The sequence below is a fragment of the Bos mutus genome, chromosome 3 (genome assembly GCF_027580195.1).
Source record: "Bos mutus isolate GX-2022 chromosome 3, NWIPB_WYAK_1.1, whole genome shotgun sequence".
NCBI lineage: Eukaryota > Metazoa > Chordata > Mammalia > Artiodactyla > Bovidae > Bos > Bos mutus.
In genome coordinates, this window is record NC_091619.1 from 14237215 (window position 1) to 14258858 (window position 21644).

Genomic DNA, 21644 nt, shown 5'->3' on the forward strand with positions numbered 1-21644 from the left:
CTTCCAAGAGTCTAATTTCTTCTCATTCTTGATTTTGAGGGCTCCTTGATTTCTCGATTTTGAGGGCTCCTAAGCTGAGGGCATGGTTGGGGGTGGGACACAGGACACAGATCCTGTCTCCTGGAAGGCTGCTGGCTCGGGGAAGGGACAGAGCCCTGTCCTGAGCTTGTGGCAGTTTCCTGCAGGGCAGGGAGGCTGAGCCAAGTTTGCAAGAGGTCAGGTGGGGAGGGCAGAGAGGGGCCCTTACACAGGTGGGCAGAAGATTCCTGGAGGAAGCACCCACCTGTTGTGGCCTGGCCTCTGCCTGGCCTGCTCTGCTGTGCTCCCTGCCCCCAGATTCTCCACTGTCCCCAGTTGCTTCCCCCTGCATCTCCTGAGTTGCCCCCATCCTGGGCCCAGGCCCAGCCACCATGACGGACACACGAGTGGAGGAATCCCTCTTCCAAATCATCCACTGCTACCACGAGTACGCTGCCCGGGAAGGGGATGCAGAGACGCTGTCGCTGGAGGAGCTGAAGGCTCTGCTCATGGACAATGTGCCCCGCTTCATGGAGACCTTGGTGCGTGGGGCTGGGTGCGGATACATAAAGTATGGGGTTGCTTGTGGGGCTGGAAGCGATTGGGGTGGGTGAAGGTGCGGGAAGCCATCTCTTAGGAGCACTTCCAGCTAGGGGAGGGGGTGTGCGGGAGGGCGGAGGGCAGGATGTTTTGTGGGAGAAGCGTGGCCCAGCCTGGGTTTATTTTCTGTCCTTCCCTCTCCTGAAACTCTCTGCCTGGCCCCACTCCAGACCAAACACAGCTAATCCCTGAAACTCAGTCCTAACCCCAAACCTGTTTGTTCTTCTGCCTGACCTGCTTCTGGAAAGAAAAGGACCTAAATCCTTCCTCTGCCCACAAGCTAGTTCGGTCAGCGACCTTGCCCCACACCTGACCTTTGAACCCTAGGCCCTTCTCCTGGGGTCTATCCAAGCCTCTCTCATCCACCTCCTGGTCCCAATGGAGGACAGTTTGGGCTGTGGTGACTGCCGCTAACCTGCGGGGCTGGGAATGTCATTTCCTCTCCCATCTGAGAGGCCAACAGAGTCCCTCCGAGCAGCCTGGGGGCCCAGCCCTGGAATTCAGGCTGGGCTCAGCCACCTCCTCAGGCTTGTGCCTCTCCTCTGTCATCAGCCCCAGCCCTGTGACTACCCAGCTCCTTGGGGACTGCAAAGCTGGCGGAAGTGTCTGTCTCCTGGCCCTTGGCGCCCAGCCCCGGGGTCTCTGGACTGTCACGTCCAGAGTACTTCAGGTGGTGCCCAACTCAAGGCCCTCCATTCCAGGAGAGTCACCTCCCCTGGTCACATCTCATGTCCCCTGCCGGCCTCTGGGACACGTCGGAGGAGAGAGCCTCACCCTCTGTTTATTGGAGTGCAGCCTCGAGAGTCACAGGGCAGTGGGACCAGGGTGACTGGCTAGTCCCTCTTTCTGGGAAAACCTTTTCTTTCCAAGGCCAGTTGCCAATGTCATGCGGCTGTGCAAGGACCCCAGAACCTGCACTGGAGGACTCACTGGGCAAACGTAGCAGCCTGGGCCGTGGTCTGAGAGGAGGGAAGCCGGACGTGCCTGCCCCAGGCCGGAGGCCTCCCGTTTCTCAGGTCAACCAAATTTGCAGAGGAGATAAGACAATAAGTAGATGGTGGGGCCATGGGGGAGATGGAAGGGGAGAATTTCCACAGGGATGAGGACTGCTCCCAGGCCCACGGCTGCTGACAATTGCAGCGACCTCCTTCCTGGAGGCTTTCTGAGAGGTTCACCCCAGCTTTCCTGTGCCCACCAGCGAAATCCTGCTGACACCTGCTTCACCCCCACTGCTCAGTGAGCCTCCTGCCTGCACCTACCCTCTGAGCTGGACTCCTCCCTGCTGTCCCTTCCACCTCAAATGCCCCTTTCCTCCCTATGCCAGCCCTGAGCGTTGCCTACTTGGGACGTCCCAGCAACTCCAGGGCCCCTAGCTCTGGCCTTTCCCGTCTTTTGTGCTTTCTGGAGGTGACACGGGCACAGAGTCCTAAATAGTTCCCAGGCAGATGATACTGCATGGAGATATCTGACCCCACCTGGTGCTGGCCCAGCAGTAGCTCTGGAGATGCAGACATGAGGGGCAGGGGGCTCTGCCCTGGAGGCTCCCACTGTGGAGGAGGAAGGCATAGCCTTCTACCCTGACGCCCCTGGGCTGGGCTGTCCCTGCAGGGGAGCTGGCACTTTAGCTAGTGGAGAGATAGGCAAGTGGCGCTAGTGGTAAAGACCCGGCCTGCCCATGCAAGAGACCCGGGTTCAATCCCTGGGTTGGGAAGATCCCCTGGAGGAGGGCATGGCAACCCACTCCAGTATTCTTGCCTGGAGAATCCCCATGGACAGAGGAGCCTGGCGGGTTATCGTCCATGGGGTTGCACAGAGTCAGATATGACTGAACCGACTTAGCCCAGAGCCCCTGATGATGGGCAAAGGTGAATTGTGTTGGGCGTGCCCAGTCAACCAGCACATGGAGCCCTGCCTGTACTCTCTGTCTCCCATGCAGCCCCAGGTCCAGTTAGCTGAGGTGCCCCCGACACTGCTGCCTGAACATTCTGCAGCACAGAGGGTCCTGGGCACTGACTGAATGAGGAGTTGTCTCCTGCAACCCCCCTCCAGACAGGGCCAGGCCACACTCTCCCACCGACTGCCCCTGTCCTCCCACCAGCAGGCCGAGGAGCGCCTGGCCTTCACTGCAGGGTGGTGCTGGGGTGCATGGTTGACCCTCTGCTCACTCCTCAGGGCCGGAAGGAGCCGTACTACATCACACAGTTGTTCCGGGCAGCAGACAAGAACCAGGACAACCAGATCTGCTTTGAGGAGTTTCTCTACATCTTGGGCAAGCTGGTGAAGGACTACCACTTGCAGTACCACCGGCAGCTGTGTGCCCATTACTGCACCCAGCACAGCCTCTATTAGGGGGAGTGCAGGGGCCTGTCTAGGGAGCAGGTGTGACCTAGCTGTGGGCAGCTGAAGACAGAGCTGTGTGTGTGTGTGTGTGTGCAGTGAACACTGTGAGGGAAGAGAATAAAGCAACTTTGTAAAGACTTCTGGATGTTGCTCAGTTCCTGGTTCCGTGGATCTGCTCTGGGCCCAGAAAGAAAGATTTGGTCCTACTCTGAGGATCAGTCATTTTGGGTAGTCTGTGCCCCAGGAGCCCCTGTCTGAGGGAGGAGTCAGCCCTGCCCCAGGAGCCCCTGTCTGAGTGAGGAGACAGCCCCTGCCCCCAGGAACCCCTGTCTGAATGGGGAGACAGCCCCTGCCCCAGGAGCCCCTGTCTGAGTGGGGAGATAGCCCCTGCCCCCAGGCACCCCTGTCTGAGTGGGGAGATAGCCCCTGCCCCAGGAGCCCCTGTCTGAGCAGGGAGACAGCCCTTATCCCCAGCTTTTTGTCCGAGAGGGTGGAGTCTCTTCTCTCGGGGAGTCAGCTCTCTGACAAGGAAGCCAGGCCTCACCACTGATGTTCTGGTCACTCATTCACTACACATACCTGATTGGACAGGAGCCACGAGGGAAGAAGTTCTCCCAGCTTCAAAAGAGAGCCCCAACAAAGGCGGAGCGGCCGGGACTGGGAAGGGCCCAGGACAGGGTGGGGAAGATGATGCTGGTAATTGGCATGGGTGGCAGGTCCATGGCCAGTCGGTGAGGGAAGATTGTGAGGTGGGTTTTCCAGACATTGAGTCAGAGATGGGTCAAACTTAAAGTTGGAAGACTGATGAGTGGAATGTGGGTGACTATCAATCAGGGAAAGCTTCCTGGGGAGAGGAGGGTTTGGTTTTGTTTTGTTAATAAATAAATGATGATGGATATGGGTGTTGTTCTGACTCTGGGCTATTTGTGACTCCCTCATCCCTCCCAGCTCAGACCTGCCCCTGCCCTCTCTCTGTGTTGTTTGTTTTTGTCTCTCCCTGGAAGCCCAGGAAGCTGATGCACAGTCTCTTGGGGGAGGGTCTCGTCTGCCTTTAGGTCCTGCTGGGTCCATCTTGGTGGGTTTCTTCTCTGAGGATGGTCTGAGAACCCATGTCCTGAGTGCACTGTGATAGAAACAATGAGTTATTTGAAGGAGTGATGGGTAATTTTCTGCACCCCTATGCAGGTGATTGGATACCCCAATCAAGTTATTTAAAGGACTTGGTTTGGTTCCCTCTGCCAACTGGACCTGTGAACCAAACATGGGGAGCAGCACCCTGCAGGCCAAACTGGAGGCCTTTGTTCCTGATCAGTGGCGCTCAGAAGCAGGCCCTCCGTGGACGCCACGTTCACATACTGGCTGATCTTCAATTATCATCATCTAGGGGTCAGTGCCACTGGCCCCACTTTCCCTCTGGACCTCCCCTGTGGAAGTGCTTATCCTGCTGCACTGAGGTTATGTGTAGCTGTCTGTATCCTCCTCCAAGACAGGGACCCCGTCCTGTCATCTCTGTGACATAGCCCAGCGTCAGCACACAGAGTGGAGCTGGGGCTGTGCAGGAGTGGGGCCTATGGGCTGGAATCCCATGACCGGGGTCTACGTTGCCTCGTGCAGGCCCTTAGTCACATCCAGAGACTGGGAGACAGTTGGCAGGGTGACGCAGGCCACCCTTGCCCCAGGCCCAGGGGGATCCTCCCTGCCTGTCTCACCTGAAATGTACTGGGTTGCACAGGCATTTGATTACAAAGCGGTGGCTCAGCCCAGCCCTCCTGTCCCTTCCTGGGGGTTTCTCCACCGGCCCTGCATGCTCTGTCCTCATTTCCTTAGCCACGGGCTTGGGCCTGGTGTTGAGACACACAGCCAAGACTGAGCTCTTTCCTGTAAACAGGACTAAGTTCCATTCCCCCAGGTTGCCCCATGTCCGCCAGTCTGATTACAGGCGCTACCTTTTTCCCCTTGTGCTTGCCCAATTCCTGACACTATCTCCTTCTGGGTCAGCTCAGCCTGGCTCCTGCTCTCCCAGAAGCCCCCAAGGCTGCCTGTCCAGGGAGAGCTTTTCTGGGGCGATGTTTCATGGCCTTGCTGACCAGCAGGCTCCACTGACAAGCACCCGATGCTGGAGGGGATCACGGTTTATGATTCCCTCACTGGACCTGGGGCCTGTTTTCTGTCCTTTCTGGATAAAGGAAGCTGTTTCCACCCGGATGTTCTCAGGAGTGGCTTCAAGGCAGGCATCTCCTGAGGGGTCCAGGCCTGGAAAAACATCATCTCCGTCAATCTCGCCATCACCCTCCTTGAGAGAGGTCAGCGTGAATGCCATCCTGGGCTAGTGAACAAACCCGAAGAAGAATCTCAGAAGAAGCCAGCTTGTTCTAAAGTGTGCTTTTGGCATGTAAGCACCAAAACAAAGCCCGTAGGACCTCAGGCCTCAGTTTCCTCATCTGTCACCCAGGGAGAGTTATATCTGTGATGTCCACTTCACAGTGCTATCAGATGAGTTAGTGGATGCAAAAACACTCTGAAAATATGATGTGCTATTTGGGCTAAGATGTGATTGTGCAGGTCATTGAGAAGTGGGCCTGGACAACCGAAGGTAGGTGCCGAGTGCTTGATCATTGGTTGAAAACTTGTCGTATTTGACGTCATAAACAGCCCTATTTTCCTATCAGGAGGTTGACTATCAAGGAAGGCAGACTGTATTTGGTGGGTGGGTCTATATCCTCCTTTTTTCCCAAAACACTATAATTTAAAGTGGCTGGGTATGATAAAGGGAATTTCTGCCTGGGATAAGGGCTCGATCAAGTGTTCAATTCTTCATTCATTTATTCCCTCAGTAAGTATTAATTGAGTACCTAGTATGTACCAGACCCCAGGATATGATGGGGTTTCTGCTCTAAAGGGGCCCTTAGTCTCAAAGAAAAGACAGGCAATAAACAGATGAACTCCAATATAGCAGAGCAAATGCGTGATGCAGAAGAGCTTGGTAGCATGGAGGTGAGGATTCACTCAGCGTTGATAGAGGTGGGGGACAGAGAGTCAGCAATGGACCAGAGCAGATGGTGCCTGGACTGGGTCAGGAAGGATGAGAAGCACTTTATTGGCAGAGAGGTATTCCAGTCAAGTGCAGGAAATGGATGATGTCACAGTAGGTCATATCACCCAGGTCATTTGAGGCTCTGAACGTTGTGTCTCTATGGGCCTCAGTTCCCTCATCTGTAAAGTGGAAATTATGATAGAACATACTTCATTGGATTATATGAGGGTTAAATGGATTGATGTAAATAAAGCTCTTAAACAATGACAGTGGTTCCTGGCACATGGTAAGAGCCCAATAAATACCAATCATTATTTTGCTATTGTTTGTTCTTGTTGATTGTCGTTGCTGTTACAGTGTATAGCTGACACTGAGCTGGGTCCTAGGGAGGCAGACACAGGTGACCCAGTCTGGGTCCTCAAGGGTTCACAGCCCAGCTGGGGAGTCGGACTTATCGACAGGGCAGTGATCATGGTGTACGCTCACACAGTGCTGGCTTACTATGTGCTGCTTTAAAAGCCTCACGTGTTTTTTTGTGTAGAAACTTTTAATTAAAATATAATATCTATTAATAAAAGCCCACAAGTCATAAATATTTTGCATCTATTTTTAATGCTCACAACGACACTATCAGGCAGATTTTATTTTGGGGGAGTGGAAGCATTTAGGATTTTAAAATATTTAAATTGTGGTTATATATATTTATATATTTATATAACTTGGAGTAGGAAATGGCAACCCACTCTAGTATTCCTGCCTGAAAAATTCCATGGACAGAGGAGCCTGCTGGGCTACAATCCATGGGGTCACAAAGAGTCAGACACGACTGAGCTATATAAATATGAAAGTGAAAGTGAAGTCACTCAGTTGTGTCTGACTCTTTGCGACCCCATGGACTGTAGCCTACCAGGCTCCTCCGTCCATAGGATTTTCCAGGCAAGAGTACTGGAGTGGGGTGCCATTTCCTTTTCTAGGGGATCTTCCTGACCCAGGGATTGAACCTGGGTCTCCTGCATTGTAGACAGACGCTTAACCATCTGAACCACCAGGGAAGTCATATATATATATGTATCTCTAACATAAAATTTACCATCCTAACCAGTCTTTAAGTGTCCAGTTCAGTCGTGTTAAATGTATTCCCTTTGTTGTGCATCTGGTCTCCAAAACGCTCATCATCTTGGAACTGAAACTCTGTACCCAATAATTACCCCCACAGCCCCCTCCTCCTAGACCTTGGAAACCACCACTCTACTTCTGTTTCTATGAGTTCAGCTACTCCAGGTACCTCATATAAATGGAGATACTGGTCTTTTTGAATGTCTTACTTCACTGTCTATCCTCATGGTTCACCCATGTTGTATCATGTGTCAAGATTTTTCTTCCTTTTTAAAGGCTGAATAATACTCCATTGTATGTACACACCACATTTATTTATCCATTCATCTGTGGATGGACACTCGGGTTGCTTCCACATTTTGGCTGTTGTGAATAACGCTTCTGTGAACATGAGGGTACAAATATCTTTTTGAGACTCTGCTTTCAATTATTTTGGGTATATACCCAGAAGTGGAATTGCTGCATCAAACGGTAATTTGGTTTTTAATTTTTTGAAGAACCACTCTATTATTTTCCCTCAGGGGCTTCACTACTTTACATTCCTACCAGCAGTGCCCACGTCCCTTTCGAGACTTGTTATTTTCTGTTTTTGTTGGCAGTAGATGTATACATATATACATATATCCCCTCCATCCTGAACCTCCCTCCCACCTCAGTTTTCATTGGGTTATTTGTTTTCTTTTGGAGTTGAGTTGTAGGAGTTCTTTCTGTATTCTGGATATTAACCCTTTCTCATATATACGATTTGCAAATATTCTCTCCTATAGGTTGGAGGTAGACTTTATTGTGATCTCTATTTAATAATTGAGCTAACTAAAGCACAGAGAGGGTAAGTAATTAGCCCAAGGTCACCCAGCTACAAAGTTAATGACAGAATAAAGCCCAAAGGGCTGCAGGAACATGAAGTAGAGAGAGGCTAATCCCATCTGCTTCCTCTAGGAGGCGATGATGGCTTAGGTCTTGGAGAAGCATAAGGAAAATATTGGTTCAATGTATGAAGGATGGAGAGATGGGAGGGGCTTTCTCAGCAGAGTCATGTTCTTGTCAGATCATGCCCTGGAGCCTGGGATCCTGTCTGCGCTCTGACACATCTGCACTGCGAAACTGTGTGAACCGCTTCACCTTTCTAGGTCTCGGCTTCCGTGTGTATAGATTGAGGGGGCTCTGTGCCCCGACTTTCTGATAGGCATGTTCTGAGGGTCTGAATAGGTTACATGAATGTCAAGTACTCTGTAGAAGAGAAATGATCACAAATCTTCAGCACTGGAACCCAGGTTGGGGGGAAGTACTCACTCCTCCTGAAATCCTGGGGGAATCGCCCACCTCCTAGGGTTGAAGCATTTCTGCCTTCTCCAAAAGTGCCCTCCTTCCCCACCCCCACAGAGTTGTTTTCCTCTATAGCCCAGACTCCTGGGGTCACAGGCACGTAATCACTCCAGAGAGGATGGAAGGGTCCCTGCTGTTTATGCGGCGGCTCAGTGCCTCATGCTCGTAGGGGGACCCCAAGCCAGAGTCCATCTCCTGGGACACAGTGCCGCCCCACCCCAGCCTCACAGAACAGAGGTGTTGTGAAGGTGTGGGGACAGCAGCAGAGAAACGGACTTAACCCTTAGCAGCCCACATCCCCACTGAGTCCAGCCACACACATAACAACAATAATGGAAATACTCCACCTTCCGTTACTAAAAACCCAGCAACTAGGACAAGTGTTCTTAACCTGTTGAAGGCCTTTGGACCCTTTGACAATGTGATGAATGCTGTGGAGGAATGCGCTTATGTGCATGCACTTAAAATGAGGCATCCAACTTCAGTTCTATTTCCGAGATGCACAGAGAAGCCTTGCAAATAACCACAGCAACAGTGGGAGGGACTTAGGAGTGAGCTTCCATGGTTGGCCGTGCCAGGGGACGCTAGCAGCCCACAGGCAGAATCTTTACCATGCCCTCTTCCTGGTTTCTCCTCCTGGGCATCACTGCCTGGCACTTGCCTTCCTCCTTCTACCTTTCCTGTGCTCCCCCTCAGGACTTTTCATTCTGCACGGTGATTGCCCCATTCTCCTTGTTGGGAAACTTGAGGCTGTAGCAACACTGGAAGGGAGTAGCTGCCTCTGAGTGGCCCGAGGCCCTGGGCAGCTGGCCAATCCTGGCTGCTATAAAAGGGAGCCGACACTGAGTCCTGCATGTCTTTTGGCAACTCTGTTTTGGGGAGACCTGGTAAGTGGAACTGTGGTCTGTCCGTCACTGAGGGCTTCCCCTGGGGTGGGCTGAGGAGTGCAGCAGCCTTCTCAGAGGAGGGGAGAGAAAGCTCGCTGGTATCTGGACAGGGTCCAGAGGAACATGAGCCTGGGGTTGAAGAAGGGGCCGAGGGCTCTAGGACTTTTGAGTGAGGGCACGTTTGGGCCCTTCCTGGGCAGAGGATGAGGCCATGGGGAGAGCTGGCAGGCACTGTGTGTGCTTGGGTACCCTGCCGCCTCCCACACCCTCATCTACATCATCCCACCCCTTCCCCTTGTAGCCATAGCCCTCTGCTGGCTTTAGCTACTTGGATGGTGTCATCCAAGGCAAAGCCATCCCCTGGGGTAGGAGCTTCCTGAGTGTCCCCACAGGCACCTTGCCCACTTCGGGCTTGCCCGGGTGCTCCGTCTTCCAGGTGGGGCAAATCCTTGGACACCATGCTGACGGATCTGGAGTGTGCCATTAACTCCCTGATTGACGTCTACCACAAGTACTCCCTGAAAAAAGGGAATTACCACGCCGTCTATAGGGATGACTTGAAGAAACTGTTAGAGACAGAGTGTCCTAAATTTATGAAGGTGAGGAGGGACTGGGTGTGGTTGGGGTTCTCGGCCTGGCTTTGATGAAGCCCTGGGTCACTGATCACCTGCGTGGCTCCGAACAGACAGCCATACCTCAGCTTCCCTGAGATCTTTACCCTCTGACTTCTCTCTCTCCAATCTTCACAGAAAAAGGATGCGGACACTTGGTTCAAAGAGTTGGACATCAATCAGGATGGTGGAATTAACTTCGAGGAGTTCCTCGTGCTGGTGATAAAGGTGGGCCTGGTAGCCCATGAAGAAATTCACAAAGAATAGCAGAGCTATTGGGCCTGGGGCTAGGCCCCTGGACTCATCCCTGCAGAGTAATAAAATAGTTGATACCTCAGGTCTCTCCTGATTGCGCTTTCTGTTTGTGGAATGAGGCTCCTGTGGGGGTGGAGGGAGGGTTGGAAAACCCAAAGGAAGAGAAACGAACCTGTGTTGCCCCCGCTACCCATCTATCAGCAGCCCTCTGTGCTTGCCACCAGTCTGCTCTCCTCCCCGTGTTCTTCCCAGGAGATTCCTGAGCCTTTCCAGCCCCACAATCCTGAGTCCTGAGTTCCAGGATTTAAGGATTCTAGAAAGTCCAAGATGTTATAGTTGTAATATGAGTGATATGCGTGATATATGACATGGTTGATTTGAGAACAGGGAGACATAAAGAAAACTCAGAGTACTCTCTAAATTTTAATTTCCAGCAAAATGTCTTAGATGTGACTTTTAGGAAGTTAGGGAGATAGCTATGTAGAAGTGTGTGTGTGTGTGTGTGTGTGTGTATGAGAGAGAGAGAGACAGGGAGAGAGAGAGAGTAATTCTATGCTGTGGTGTGACTTTAGGTGGATGTTACGTTAAGTAACACTAATAAGCCCCCTGGCCTCCGCACTTGTAATTTCTTCTAAAGAGGTTTAGGAAGCTTTCCTTCTCTCTCCATTTCCAACCTCTTAACTTTATTCAATAATAAAGAAAGGACTTCCCTGGTGGCCCAGTGGTTAAGAATTTGCCTTCCAATGCAGGAGACATGGATTTGATCCCTGGTCCAGCAGATAACACCTGCCGCAGGGCAACTAAGCCCACGCACCACAACGACTGAGCCCATCCTCTCTAGAGCCCCTGAGCCACAGCTAGCGAGAAGCCCTGGGACTCCAACTGAGACTCAACACGGTGAAATAAATAAATAGATACTAAAAAATAAAGGAAAGTCCAGATAGGCTAATACATTAATAAAACACAATGTGAAGAATAAGGTATTCAATTGTTTCCCTGTGGGGTGAATGCTTCGATAATCAGTGACTTATCTAAAATAATCTCCCCGTCATTACTCCGGGTTTCCAAGGGTCTGGTGAAACAGGAGGGCCGGAAAATGAATGGGCATCTCTCACCAGAACCCAGCCAGCAAGCTGAGTTTCCATGCTGCATCTTTGGGACATTTACCGTTGTCCTCACTTAGCAGAAGGGGTGGTGATGTTAGTTATGGAGAAGGGGGTTGGGAGCTGTCACCAGAGTCTCTACACCAGGGATTTTGACTTGGTCTATCTTGCCTGGAAAATCCCATGGACAGAGGAGCCTGGTAGGCTACAGTCCATGGGGCTGCAAACAGTCAGACACGACTGAGCGACTTTACTTTACTATGGTACATCTTGGGGTTTCCTAGGTGGCGCTAGTGGTAAAGAACCTGCCTGCTAACCCAGAAGATGTAAGAGACTCGGTCAGGAAGATCCCCTGGAGGAGAGCATGGAACCCACTCCAGTATTCTTGCCTGGAGAGTCCCCATGGACAGAGGAGCCTGGCGGGCTACAGTCCATAGGGTCACAAAGAATCAGATACAACTGAAATGACTGAGCAAGCTTGCACGCATGGTACATCTCTGGAACAGAACTGAAGTTGAGTACACCATTCTGATTGTATGTGTATATGCTCATTCCTCTGAGTCTTTCATCACTAAAAAAGGATGCAGACACCCCTCAAATGTTAATAACATTTGTTCTGGCTTCTGGATTTTTAGTAATGAAAGGTAGAGTGTGTATTTCCATTATTGTTGTTTTGTTTGTGGCTAGACTCGGTGGGGTGGGTAGCTGGTGGGGAACATGTGCTGCTAAGGGCTAAATTAGTTTCTCTGCTGCTGCCCCACCCCTTCACAACTCTTCTGCTCTGTGAAGCTGGGGTGGGGGCACTGTGTCCCAGGAGATGGATGCTGGCTTGGAGTCCCTCTGTGTGCATCAGGCACTGAACCACTGCATAAACAGCAGGGAGCCTTCCACCCTCCCTGGGATGATTGTGTGCCTCTAACTCCAGGAGCCTGGGCTGTAGAGGAACCCAACTCTGTGAGGGTGAAGGTGGGGGAAGGAGGGGACCCTTGGTGAAGGCGAAAGTGCTTCAACCCCAGGAGGAGAAAAGGAGTTGGCCAATCCACCCCCCACCCCCCCACCCCCTGGATTTCAGGAGAAGCAAGTTTCTCCCTCACCCAAGAAAATGCCACTCAGATGAACTGGGTCCCAATGCTGAAGATTACTCACCCCAGATCACTGGGCTTTCCCTTTGTGGTAGGGTTTACTCATACAGAAATGCAAATGAACAGGGAAAGATTACAGCTTAAACCCTTATTCACAGAGCAAGTCTTTAATTACCAGCTAGCTTTGTTATCAGCTAATGTATTAGTGAAAATGGTTGGCAGTCAGCAGAGAACTGAGACTGGGGCATAGAATGGGATGGGGGATCTAGTCACTAAATATGGAGGTGGGCTCCCTCTGTGCAGGCGTGGGAAGGTTGGAGACAAAAGCTCTTCCTTCTCAGTTTTCCTGGAGGATCTCTTTATCTATTCCCCAAAGCCAAGTGTGTGCGTGCTCAGTCGGTCAGCTGTGTCTGACTCTCACCCAACTCAGGAGTGTGAACACACTCTGTACATGGAGGAGGCTCTCACTGCAGTTCTGAGAGGCACCTTTAAACGTGAGCAGCTTGTCCAAACGTGGCCCAGGGCAAAAAAGATGGGAAAGGTTGTCATGGTTCACCAAGAAGCATCCCAGGCCTCACTCAATATTTAGGGAACATAATGGGTGAATGCACAAAAGGAGAGGGCAGCCCCATTCTGCCTCAGTTATCCACACTGGTGGTGGTGGTGTGTATATGTGTGTGTGTGTGTGTGTGTGTGTGTATTTGTGTGGATATTTGTATGTGTCTGAGTGAGGGTGAGGGGCAACATATCCCAGTGCTTCACTCTCCTTGAAAATGCACGTTAGACTTGTTGCTAATGGATTCTTTTGGGTGGGGTGATGGTGGGGGCTTTACTATTGTTAACTGTGCTCTGCTGGTTGAAAGTCCAATGAGTCCACTTTCTCTGAGTCCTCTCAGAGGACCATGGCGAAGGCAGCCCAGAATGCCCTCTGGAGTTTCACCATAAGTGATGGGCCAGTGATTGTGAAGAATTGTATTGACCCTGAGATGTCAAACGGTTGATACCCAAGCTCATGGTTGAATGTGGGAGGTAGACCAGCTGGCACTGGCCACCTGAAGGATGAGGTGAAGATGAGTGAAGCCATCTTTGGAAGGTCTGTGGAGGAGGCAGGCTTGCAGACTGTCATGTACAAACAAGGCTGTGCCCATTACAGGACCTACTGGGCAGAGTCAGGCAGGGCTTGTAGCCCAGAGCAAGGTGTTTCAGTTTCCTGTTGCTGCAGCAGCAAAAGAAGAACAAGGTGGTGGAAAGTTGAGAAATAGGTGGTTTAGTAGGAAGCCTCATGTCATTTTGAACCCACAAAGAACTTGGCTCGCCAGTTGAGGCAGATCCGGCCTTAAAGGATGACTTGTCTGAAATCCCACTTCTCCACCCAGGCTCCCCACCCAAGACCCAAGACTCCTGACTTCAGCCAAATGCCTTGCAGTTGTGACAGAATTATTAAAGAGCACGGGGAGTATTTGGAATTGGGCAACTGGTGTCTAGGAGCTGAACAGACAGCTTATTCCAGAGGAGAAGACTTCCTTGTACATCCTTCTACTTGGGAGCCACAGTGATTCTGGTTGGGTCCAGATATCAGCCTAGATTCTGGCCTCCTGACCTAGGGAATTCAGCCTAAATTCAGATGGGCTGAGAAGAGGGAAAAAAGTGTTATTTGTTCAGTTGTGTCACCTCTCTGTGACCCCATGGACTGTAGCCCGCCAAGCTTCTCTGTTCATGGAATTCTCCAGGCAAGAATACTGGAGTGGGTAGCCATTCCCTTCTCTAGGGGATCTTCCCAACCCAGGGACAGAACCCTCGTCTCCCGCATTGGCAGGTGGATTCTTTACCATTGAGCCACAAGGGAAGTCCAGAAGGGGAGGGAAGGTGCTATCCTTCTGGAAGGCAGTGTGAAAGGAAAAAAAAATCATCTCGAACCTGGAGAAAGACAAAATGGTGATTGCTTAAATCTTTGATCTCAGGCTAGAGTTTGTCTGAGTAGAAGCAAGTCTTCGCTGCTTGTTAACCTTCCATCATCTGGCACTTTGGGAAGTGTAACATGGTCAGCACAGTATGTTTGGTTAACAGGTCACAATGGATAAAGAAGTAGGCAGTTCACATCTGCTTGGTGTGGTAATATGATTCTATAGCTTGGCAGAGATGTTAAACCTCTATTTATTTCCACATGAGACATACTCCATAGCCGACTTTGAGGCCATGCAAAGTTGAATTGAAAAAGGCAGCATGTGAGCTCTGTATGTGTGTGTGTGCTTAGTCGCTCAGTCATGTCCGATTCTTTGCGACTCCATGGATTGTAGCCCACCAGGCCCCTCTGTCCATGGGATTCTCCAGGCAAGAATACTGAAGTGGGTTGCCATGCCCTTCTCCAGGGGATCTTCCTGACCCAGGGATTGAATCTGTGTCTCTTACGTCTCCTGCATTGGCAGGCGGGTTCTTTACCACTAGTGCCACCTGGGAAGCCCCATATAAACTATCTACATTTGTTCAAATAATATTATGCAAAAGAGAAAAACTCAAATATATACATGACACTGAAACAAAATAGTCATTAGAAGCAATTACTTATCTTAAATTAAGTGACAATTCAGTATTATTCCAGTGTTTAGCTTTGGAAACAGGAACTGTTATAGATACAGTCATCATAAAATAAAATCAAGACATTCACATTTGAGGTTGTTGCTTTGATTTTTATCTCCCTATTAAACCTTGAGTCATATTTAAAAATCTTAGTCATTCCTTTCCTGAATGTCTTTATATATTCTCAAATATTCTTCAAACCAGCTTTTAAAAATCTTTGCTGATTCTCTCATTAATGAACTAAAACAAGAATTTTGACACAGGCTCACTATATTTGTTGATACTTTTGCTTTTAAGTACTAGACTTTGTGATAGCTTATCTCTTTTGTTTCTTATAACACCCCTATAAGACTGATACTTGTTATTTCCATTTTACACATAAGGAGGTTCAGAGAAGTTAAGAAACTCAGCAAAATTTATTAATCTGGCAAATGGCAAAGCTAGGATTAGATCTGCGGATGTCTCCAGGCAGGAAACCCCGGTTCAGACATGGAAGTGCTTTTCTTCTAGTTGATTTCCAACCTGTGTTTGCAGAGGGCCCACCCTTCCTCTTCTGCCCTTCTTGGTCTCTTTGTCCTTGCCCCCTGCATTTACAGGGACGAACTTTCTCTCTTGGACTTCTTTCTTCTGTCTCCAGGTCCTCACCCTCACTTGGGCCTGAATTACTGTGGTTATTTTTTTTTTCCTGGTATGAGCAATCCTCCAGACAATGACTGTAGAACTGGGGATTAACATTTTGTGTTCCATAAGCTCTTAGGGACTGTCCCTCCTTTTCGGTTAAGGAGTCTTCCTTCTAGTTTTAGGAGTGGTGAAAATTTCCATGTGAATAATTGTCTTGTTTGCAAAATCACGGTCTGAACTGGCTGCTTAGGTCAGGGCATAGACCTTTAGCAACTCTTTCAAATGATCTGTACCCATTGCTCTTTCAGTGGGCAGAAGTTTCTTCTTCCTCCTAAAGGGACCTCATTAGCAGCAGAAAGCATAGAACTATATCCTGCATCCAGAGTCAGAGATTCTTCATCAGCCTAGCCCAGTAAGGGCTCCACTCGGTTCAGCTTGCTCAGCATCTTGCTTTGTTATGGCATATTTCTCTTCTGCGCTTTCCAGAGCAAAATATCAAACACAAATAAAATGCTCTGGATTTCTTTCCTGCTTTGGTCCTAGAACTCTCCACTATAATGTAATTCATTAAGACCCCATCATAAATGTCATACTTAAAGGAAAAACATTAGACATTTATTTTTTTTTGAAGTATAGTTAATTTACAATGGTGTGTTAGTTTCAGGTGTATAGCACAGTGATTCAGTTATACATACATATATATTATTTTTCAGATTCCTTTCCCCCATTGGGTATTACAAAATATTGAGTATAGTTCCTATGTGCTATACAGTAAGTCCTCATTGGTCATCTGTATAGTTGTGTGTATATGTTAATCCCAAACTTCCAATTTATCCCTCCCCTCTACTTCCCCTTTGGTAACCATTAGTTTGTTTTCTATGTCTGTGGGTCTATTTCTGTTTCATAAATAAATTTGTTAGTATCCTTTTATAAAGAGTCCACAGATAAGTAATATCATATATTTGTCTTCCTCTGTCTGATATATTTCAGTTAGTATGATAATCTCTAGATCCCTCCATGTTGATGCAAATGGCACCATTTCATTCTTTTTCATGGCCAAGTAATATTTCACAATATATATAAATATATACCACGCCTTCCTTATCCATTCACCTTTTGATGGACATTTAGGCTGTTTCCACAGACATTAATTTTTAATAACAGGAAAAACACAAGGATGCCTCCATTACCACTTCTATCTAATATTAGTATTGTGGGGCCCTAGCCAGTGCTATAAGACAAGAAAAACTAAATGAGAAGTAATGGGAGATCTGGAGACACTGAGCTTGTGGAGCAAACCAATACCCCACGGGGCACTCTTGTCTCTGAATTTCATCACCTCCTCTGTTTCTCCATCTGAATAACTGCTACTCTTGTATATTTTTTCAGGAATGTGTCCAGCCAAGTTGGACTTAGTTCTTCCCTTGAGGCTATTAATGTCATTACTGGAAAACACACTGATTAGCTGGTGTTTCTTAGTTTTCTTTGGAGGCTGAAGGGCTTTTTCTGCAGCCTGCATCCGGAACACTCAGGCTTGGAGCAGAATCAGTTCAGTTCAGTTCAGTTGCTCAGTCATGTCCGACTCTTTGCCACCCCATGAATCGCGGCACGCCAGGCCTCCCTGTCCATCACCATCTCCTGGAGTTCACTCAAACTCACAGAATAGAGGGTGCTATACTCTGGGACTCCAGAGGTCATCAGATATTAATACTGAATCCTCTCCTCTAGGAAAAGGTTCAGAAATTTAGAAATTTACAGTCTGAAGTAGGGACCTCAGAAATCATTTCTGATGCATTCCCCTCTTCAGTTATCTATTCTGGGTCTCACAGAGAATTACTTTTTCAATAATTTTTAAAAAATGCTTTAATCTGCCTTCTTTTTACTCCAGAAATATTCTGCCAACTATTCCATGCTGTTGAAGGGTTTGGAGGTATCCTGTACAAATCCTTCAAACTCAGCCAGTTCCAGCATAGACAGTTGACAGTCAACATCACATCTGCCCCATTAACCAGACTTCTGACACAATTCCAGCTACTGTTTCAAAACGCAACTGGCTCCAAATTCCAGGAAAATCAATTGATCCACAAGGCAGATGAGGATCTTCCAAGGAACTTCCAAATGCAATAAGTATGATCATTTACAACTACCTGTTTTTATTTTCCCAGTTAATTGCTCAAGTTTCCACAAATCATACTAAGAGGGTGTCTGGTATCTGCTTCTTGAGCCTGGGGCTCACTCAGGCCAGTGGGAGTCTGAGGATCATTCTGCTCTCATGAACAGCAGTAGTCTCTTGTGTTTGCTTCTATTCGTTATAAAAGCTGATGTTGAAGGCCATCTGCACAATTCTGTGGATGATGCATTTCTAGCAAGCTGCTGGGAAGCCCTCTATAAAGGCCAGGCACTGCGGCCGCTGTAGAGGACACTGCCACCCAAAGCACATGGGAAGGTTGGGTTTGGAAGAGTTTCCATCAATTTTATTGTTCTTGTGTTTCCTTTGTCACTGGCATGATCTCCCCTTTTGCTCACCATATTAATTTGGTTTCAGGAAAGTTTTCCTGCTGTGGATCCGACTGGGGCCAAATGTCTCTCTTGCCTCATATCTCTAGGAGATTTCTCTTCCCCAGTTGGGCCAGCAGTGATGTTGACTAACTGCCTACCGGGGTGGGGGTGGGGGAGGGTCAGAGGGCACGTATCTCAGTGCCATTGCTCCACGGAGCAAAGCAGAACTGCTTCAAGATAGCTCTCTGTTTTCCCTATTCTGAAAGCAGGTAAACAGCTCCTGTTTCAGGCTTTAATCCATCTGTATTTGGACACTTGTGGCTGATCCATCACTCACGCAGTTCTCACCTGTAGGGTTGTGGACTTCTCCAGTTCTGGGGCTCTCCAGGCTGGGAAGGGGTGGCCCTTGCTCCCTCTCGCTTCCTCGCTTGTTCTCTGATGGGGGATGCAGCTGGAGGGAGCAGAGACCTCTGCTGAATTTCTTTTGGATGTCTGCCTTTCCCCGACCTGAGTTTTTATTGTCTTCCTCTAGTGTTTCTGCACCGGGGTAGGAAAAGGCCCTGGTGATTACTGAGCTGAATCCTGTGGGGCTGAAAACTTCTCAAGAGGCCTCATCTCCCATGTATGTCAGCCTCAGCTTCTGGGACACTATAGACAGATTCACCATATGGGATCAGGTCACCAGAAAATAGCCATTTTATTCACAGATAGGTGAGAGGATGGCCATTTTCATTTTCTCAAGGTTTTTAGAGGTTGTCTCAGAAAAAGCTCCTTCTCAGACCTATCTTCAGAGCTTTGGAATTTCCCATTGGCTGATGCCCTGAGTGGAATTCAAAGTCCCAGTCAGGTGCCTTGGCCTGTATGGGGCCCTTAGCTGCTTTCTCCAGTGAGATGTGTCTGTCTCTCTTTTCCCTCCTTCTGTGGACCAGAGATTACTGCCTGCTCCCTCACTCACCCCACTTCTGGGACACAAGTCAGTCTGGAGGGCCTCAGCCCAGAGACTTTTGTGACGGGTGTCCCCCTTTCCCCTGACTCGAACAGGTCAAGCCTGCCTGGTGCACCCTTGGGCCCTGATGCCTCCTCCAGCAGTTTCTGGAGCACAGGGTCTAGCAACAACAGTCACCTTCTCAGGTTTCTGGGAAATCCCACTGGGGCCATGTAACTCTGCACAGCTCCAAGTACACCTTTTGTGGCCTCTGCTTCTCCACCACAGTTACGGACGCTTTTTCTACATGAAGCCCATATGGTTCTTGCAGAGCCTCTTGACCTCCTTCATCTCTTTTTTTTTCTCTTACAGTTTTCAGCCAGGTTCCCAGTCCTGCCTGGAATGCATGCTCCCCTGAGGCTGTAATGTCAGCTTTCATCAACCACAGTCCCTCTTCACAGCGGACTGGCTCCACCAATCGCTCTAGGTTGGGTCAGAGCCTCAGTGTAGCCTCATTCCCAGAACCCACTGATCCAAGCAATGTGTGCCTGCCCCCTTCTAGGAAGGGGCTCAGAATCTTAAGAAATTCAGTCTGAGGTAGAAAAGCTAACAAATCATTCTCCCCCACCCCCTACCCAGCACAATATGTAGTATTTGCTTTATTTAAAATAATTTTGGATTTCCCTGGTGGTCCAGTGGTTAAGAATCTGCCTGCCAATGTGGAGAACGTGGGTCTGATCCCTGGTCTTGGAAAATTCCACATGCTGCTGGGCGACTAAGCCCATGTGCCACAACTAAACTGAGCCCACGTTCTGCGAGTCCACACTCTGCAGCAAGAGAAGGCATGACCATGAGAAGCTGCAGCTGGAGAGTGATCCCGGCTTGCCACAACCTAGAGAAAGCCCTTGTATACCAACAAAGATCCAGGGCAGCCAAAATAATAAATAAAAATTTTTAAAAATTACGGATTTTTTTTTTGTAGGAGCAAATCACTTTTTTTTCTTTAAAAGGCATTTTATTTTATTAAATTGACGTATGGTTGATTCACAATGCTGTATCAGTTTCAGTTGTACAGCTAAGTGATTCAGTCACACACACACACAAACACACACATATTCTCTTCCCTCCCATTATGATTTTTCTCAGGGTACTGAATACAGTTCCCTGTGCTATACGGTAGGGCCCTGTTGTTTATGTCATAAGTTTGCATCTGCTAATCCCAAACTCTCAGCCCACCCCTCCCCCACCCCTCCCCCTTGGCAACCACAAGTCTATTCCTACGTCCCTGAGTCTGTCTCTGTTTCATAGGTAGGTTCATTTGTGCCACAGTTTAAATTCCACGTATAAGTGATACAATATGGTATTGGTCTTTCTCTTTCTGACTTACTTCATTTAATATGAAAATCTCTAGTTCCATCCATGTCGCTGCAAATGACATTATTTCATTCATTTTCATGGTTGAGAAGTATTCCATTGTATGCACATATCACATCTTCTTTATCCACTCATCTGTCCATGGACATGGCTAGTAACAACCATTCTTAAAGCATTCTTGGCTACTCTGCTAGCGTGTCTGGTGACTCTCAGAGAATTACATTTTTCAGCAAACAAAAAAGTTATTTAGTTTCTTCCTTCTCTGCTTTCTGGAATACTTTACTAATCACTCGGTTTCTGTCCGGAGTACTAAAGGCTTCCTATAGATTCACAGGTATTTGCTGCTTTATTTTGCCTTGTAATGAACTTATATGCTATGTATAGTCTTTTGCATGTCTCAAAATGATATGGAATGCAGTAGTAAGCGGGGGAACAAAAACAAGAAAGAAGCGCTCATCTGGAGTTCTTCAAGCAGTCTCACCCCTTCGAGCTGTATCCTCCTGGGCAGCAGTGACTACTACTGCTCAGTGGTATAAAGTTACAGTCCTGGGAGATGAAAAAGACCTAGGGATCTGCTGTACAACACAGTCAGTTCACATCACTCAGTCATGTCTGACTCTTTGCGACCCCATGGACTGCAGCATGCCAGGCCTCCCTGTCCATCACCAACTCCCAGAGTTTACTCAAACTAATGTCCATTGAGTCAGTGATACCATCCAACCAACTCATTCTCTGTCATCCCGTTCTCCTCCTGCCTTCAATCTTTCCCAGCATCAGGGTCTTTTCCAATGAGTCAGTTCTTCGCATCAGGTGGACAAAGGATTGGAGCTTCAGCTTCAGTGCCTACATAGTGCCTACAGTTAAAGATACGGTATCATGCACTGAATCACAAGCTGGAATCAAGCAAGATTCCTGGGAGAAATATCAACAACCTCAGATATGCAACTGATGTCACTCTAAAGGCAGAAAGTAGAAAGTAAAGAGGAACTAAAGAGCCTCTTAATGAGGATGAAAGAGGAAAGTGAAAAGCTGGCTTGAAACTCAACATTCAACAAACTAAGAATATGGCATTTGGTCTCATTAATTCATGGCAAATAGAAAGGAAAAAGTTGTGGTGGATTTTATTTTCTTGGGCTCCAAAATTACTGTGGACAGTGACTGTAGCCATGAAATTAAAAGATGTTTGCTCCTTAGAAAAGAAAGCTATGACAAACCTAGACAGCATATTAAAACACAGAGACATCACTTTGGTGGTATAGTCAAAGGCCCATGTAGT

The 21644-nt window shown here is 48.5% G+C and overlaps 2 protein-coding genes across 2 annotated transcripts; both read left to right on the forward strand.

The window, feature by feature from the left end:
• The first annotated feature begins 410 nt into the window (after positions 1 to 410).
• On the forward strand, positions 411 to 2967 carry LOC102274352 (protein S100-A15A). The gene is made up of 2 exons (XM_005909578.1): positions 411 to 560; positions 2791 to 2967. Exons 1-2 carry the CDS (start codon positions 411 to 413, stop codon positions 2965 to 2967), a joined length of 327 nt encoding a protein of 108 aa, XP_005909640.1.
• A 6200-nt stretch (positions 2968 to 9167) lies between these two features.
• Positions 9168 to 10269, forward strand: S100A8 (S100 calcium binding protein A8). Its single transcript, XM_005909569.3, has 3 exons — positions 9168 to 9321; positions 9758 to 9920; positions 10071 to 10269. The coding sequence occupies exons 2-3, from the start codon at positions 9780 to 9782 to the stop codon at positions 10197 to 10199; spliced, it is 270 nt and encodes an 89-aa protein (XP_005909631.1). The 5' UTR covers positions 9168 to 9321; positions 9758 to 9779; the 3' UTR covers positions 10200 to 10269.
• The last annotated feature ends 11375 nt before the right edge of the window (positions 10270 to 21644 follow it).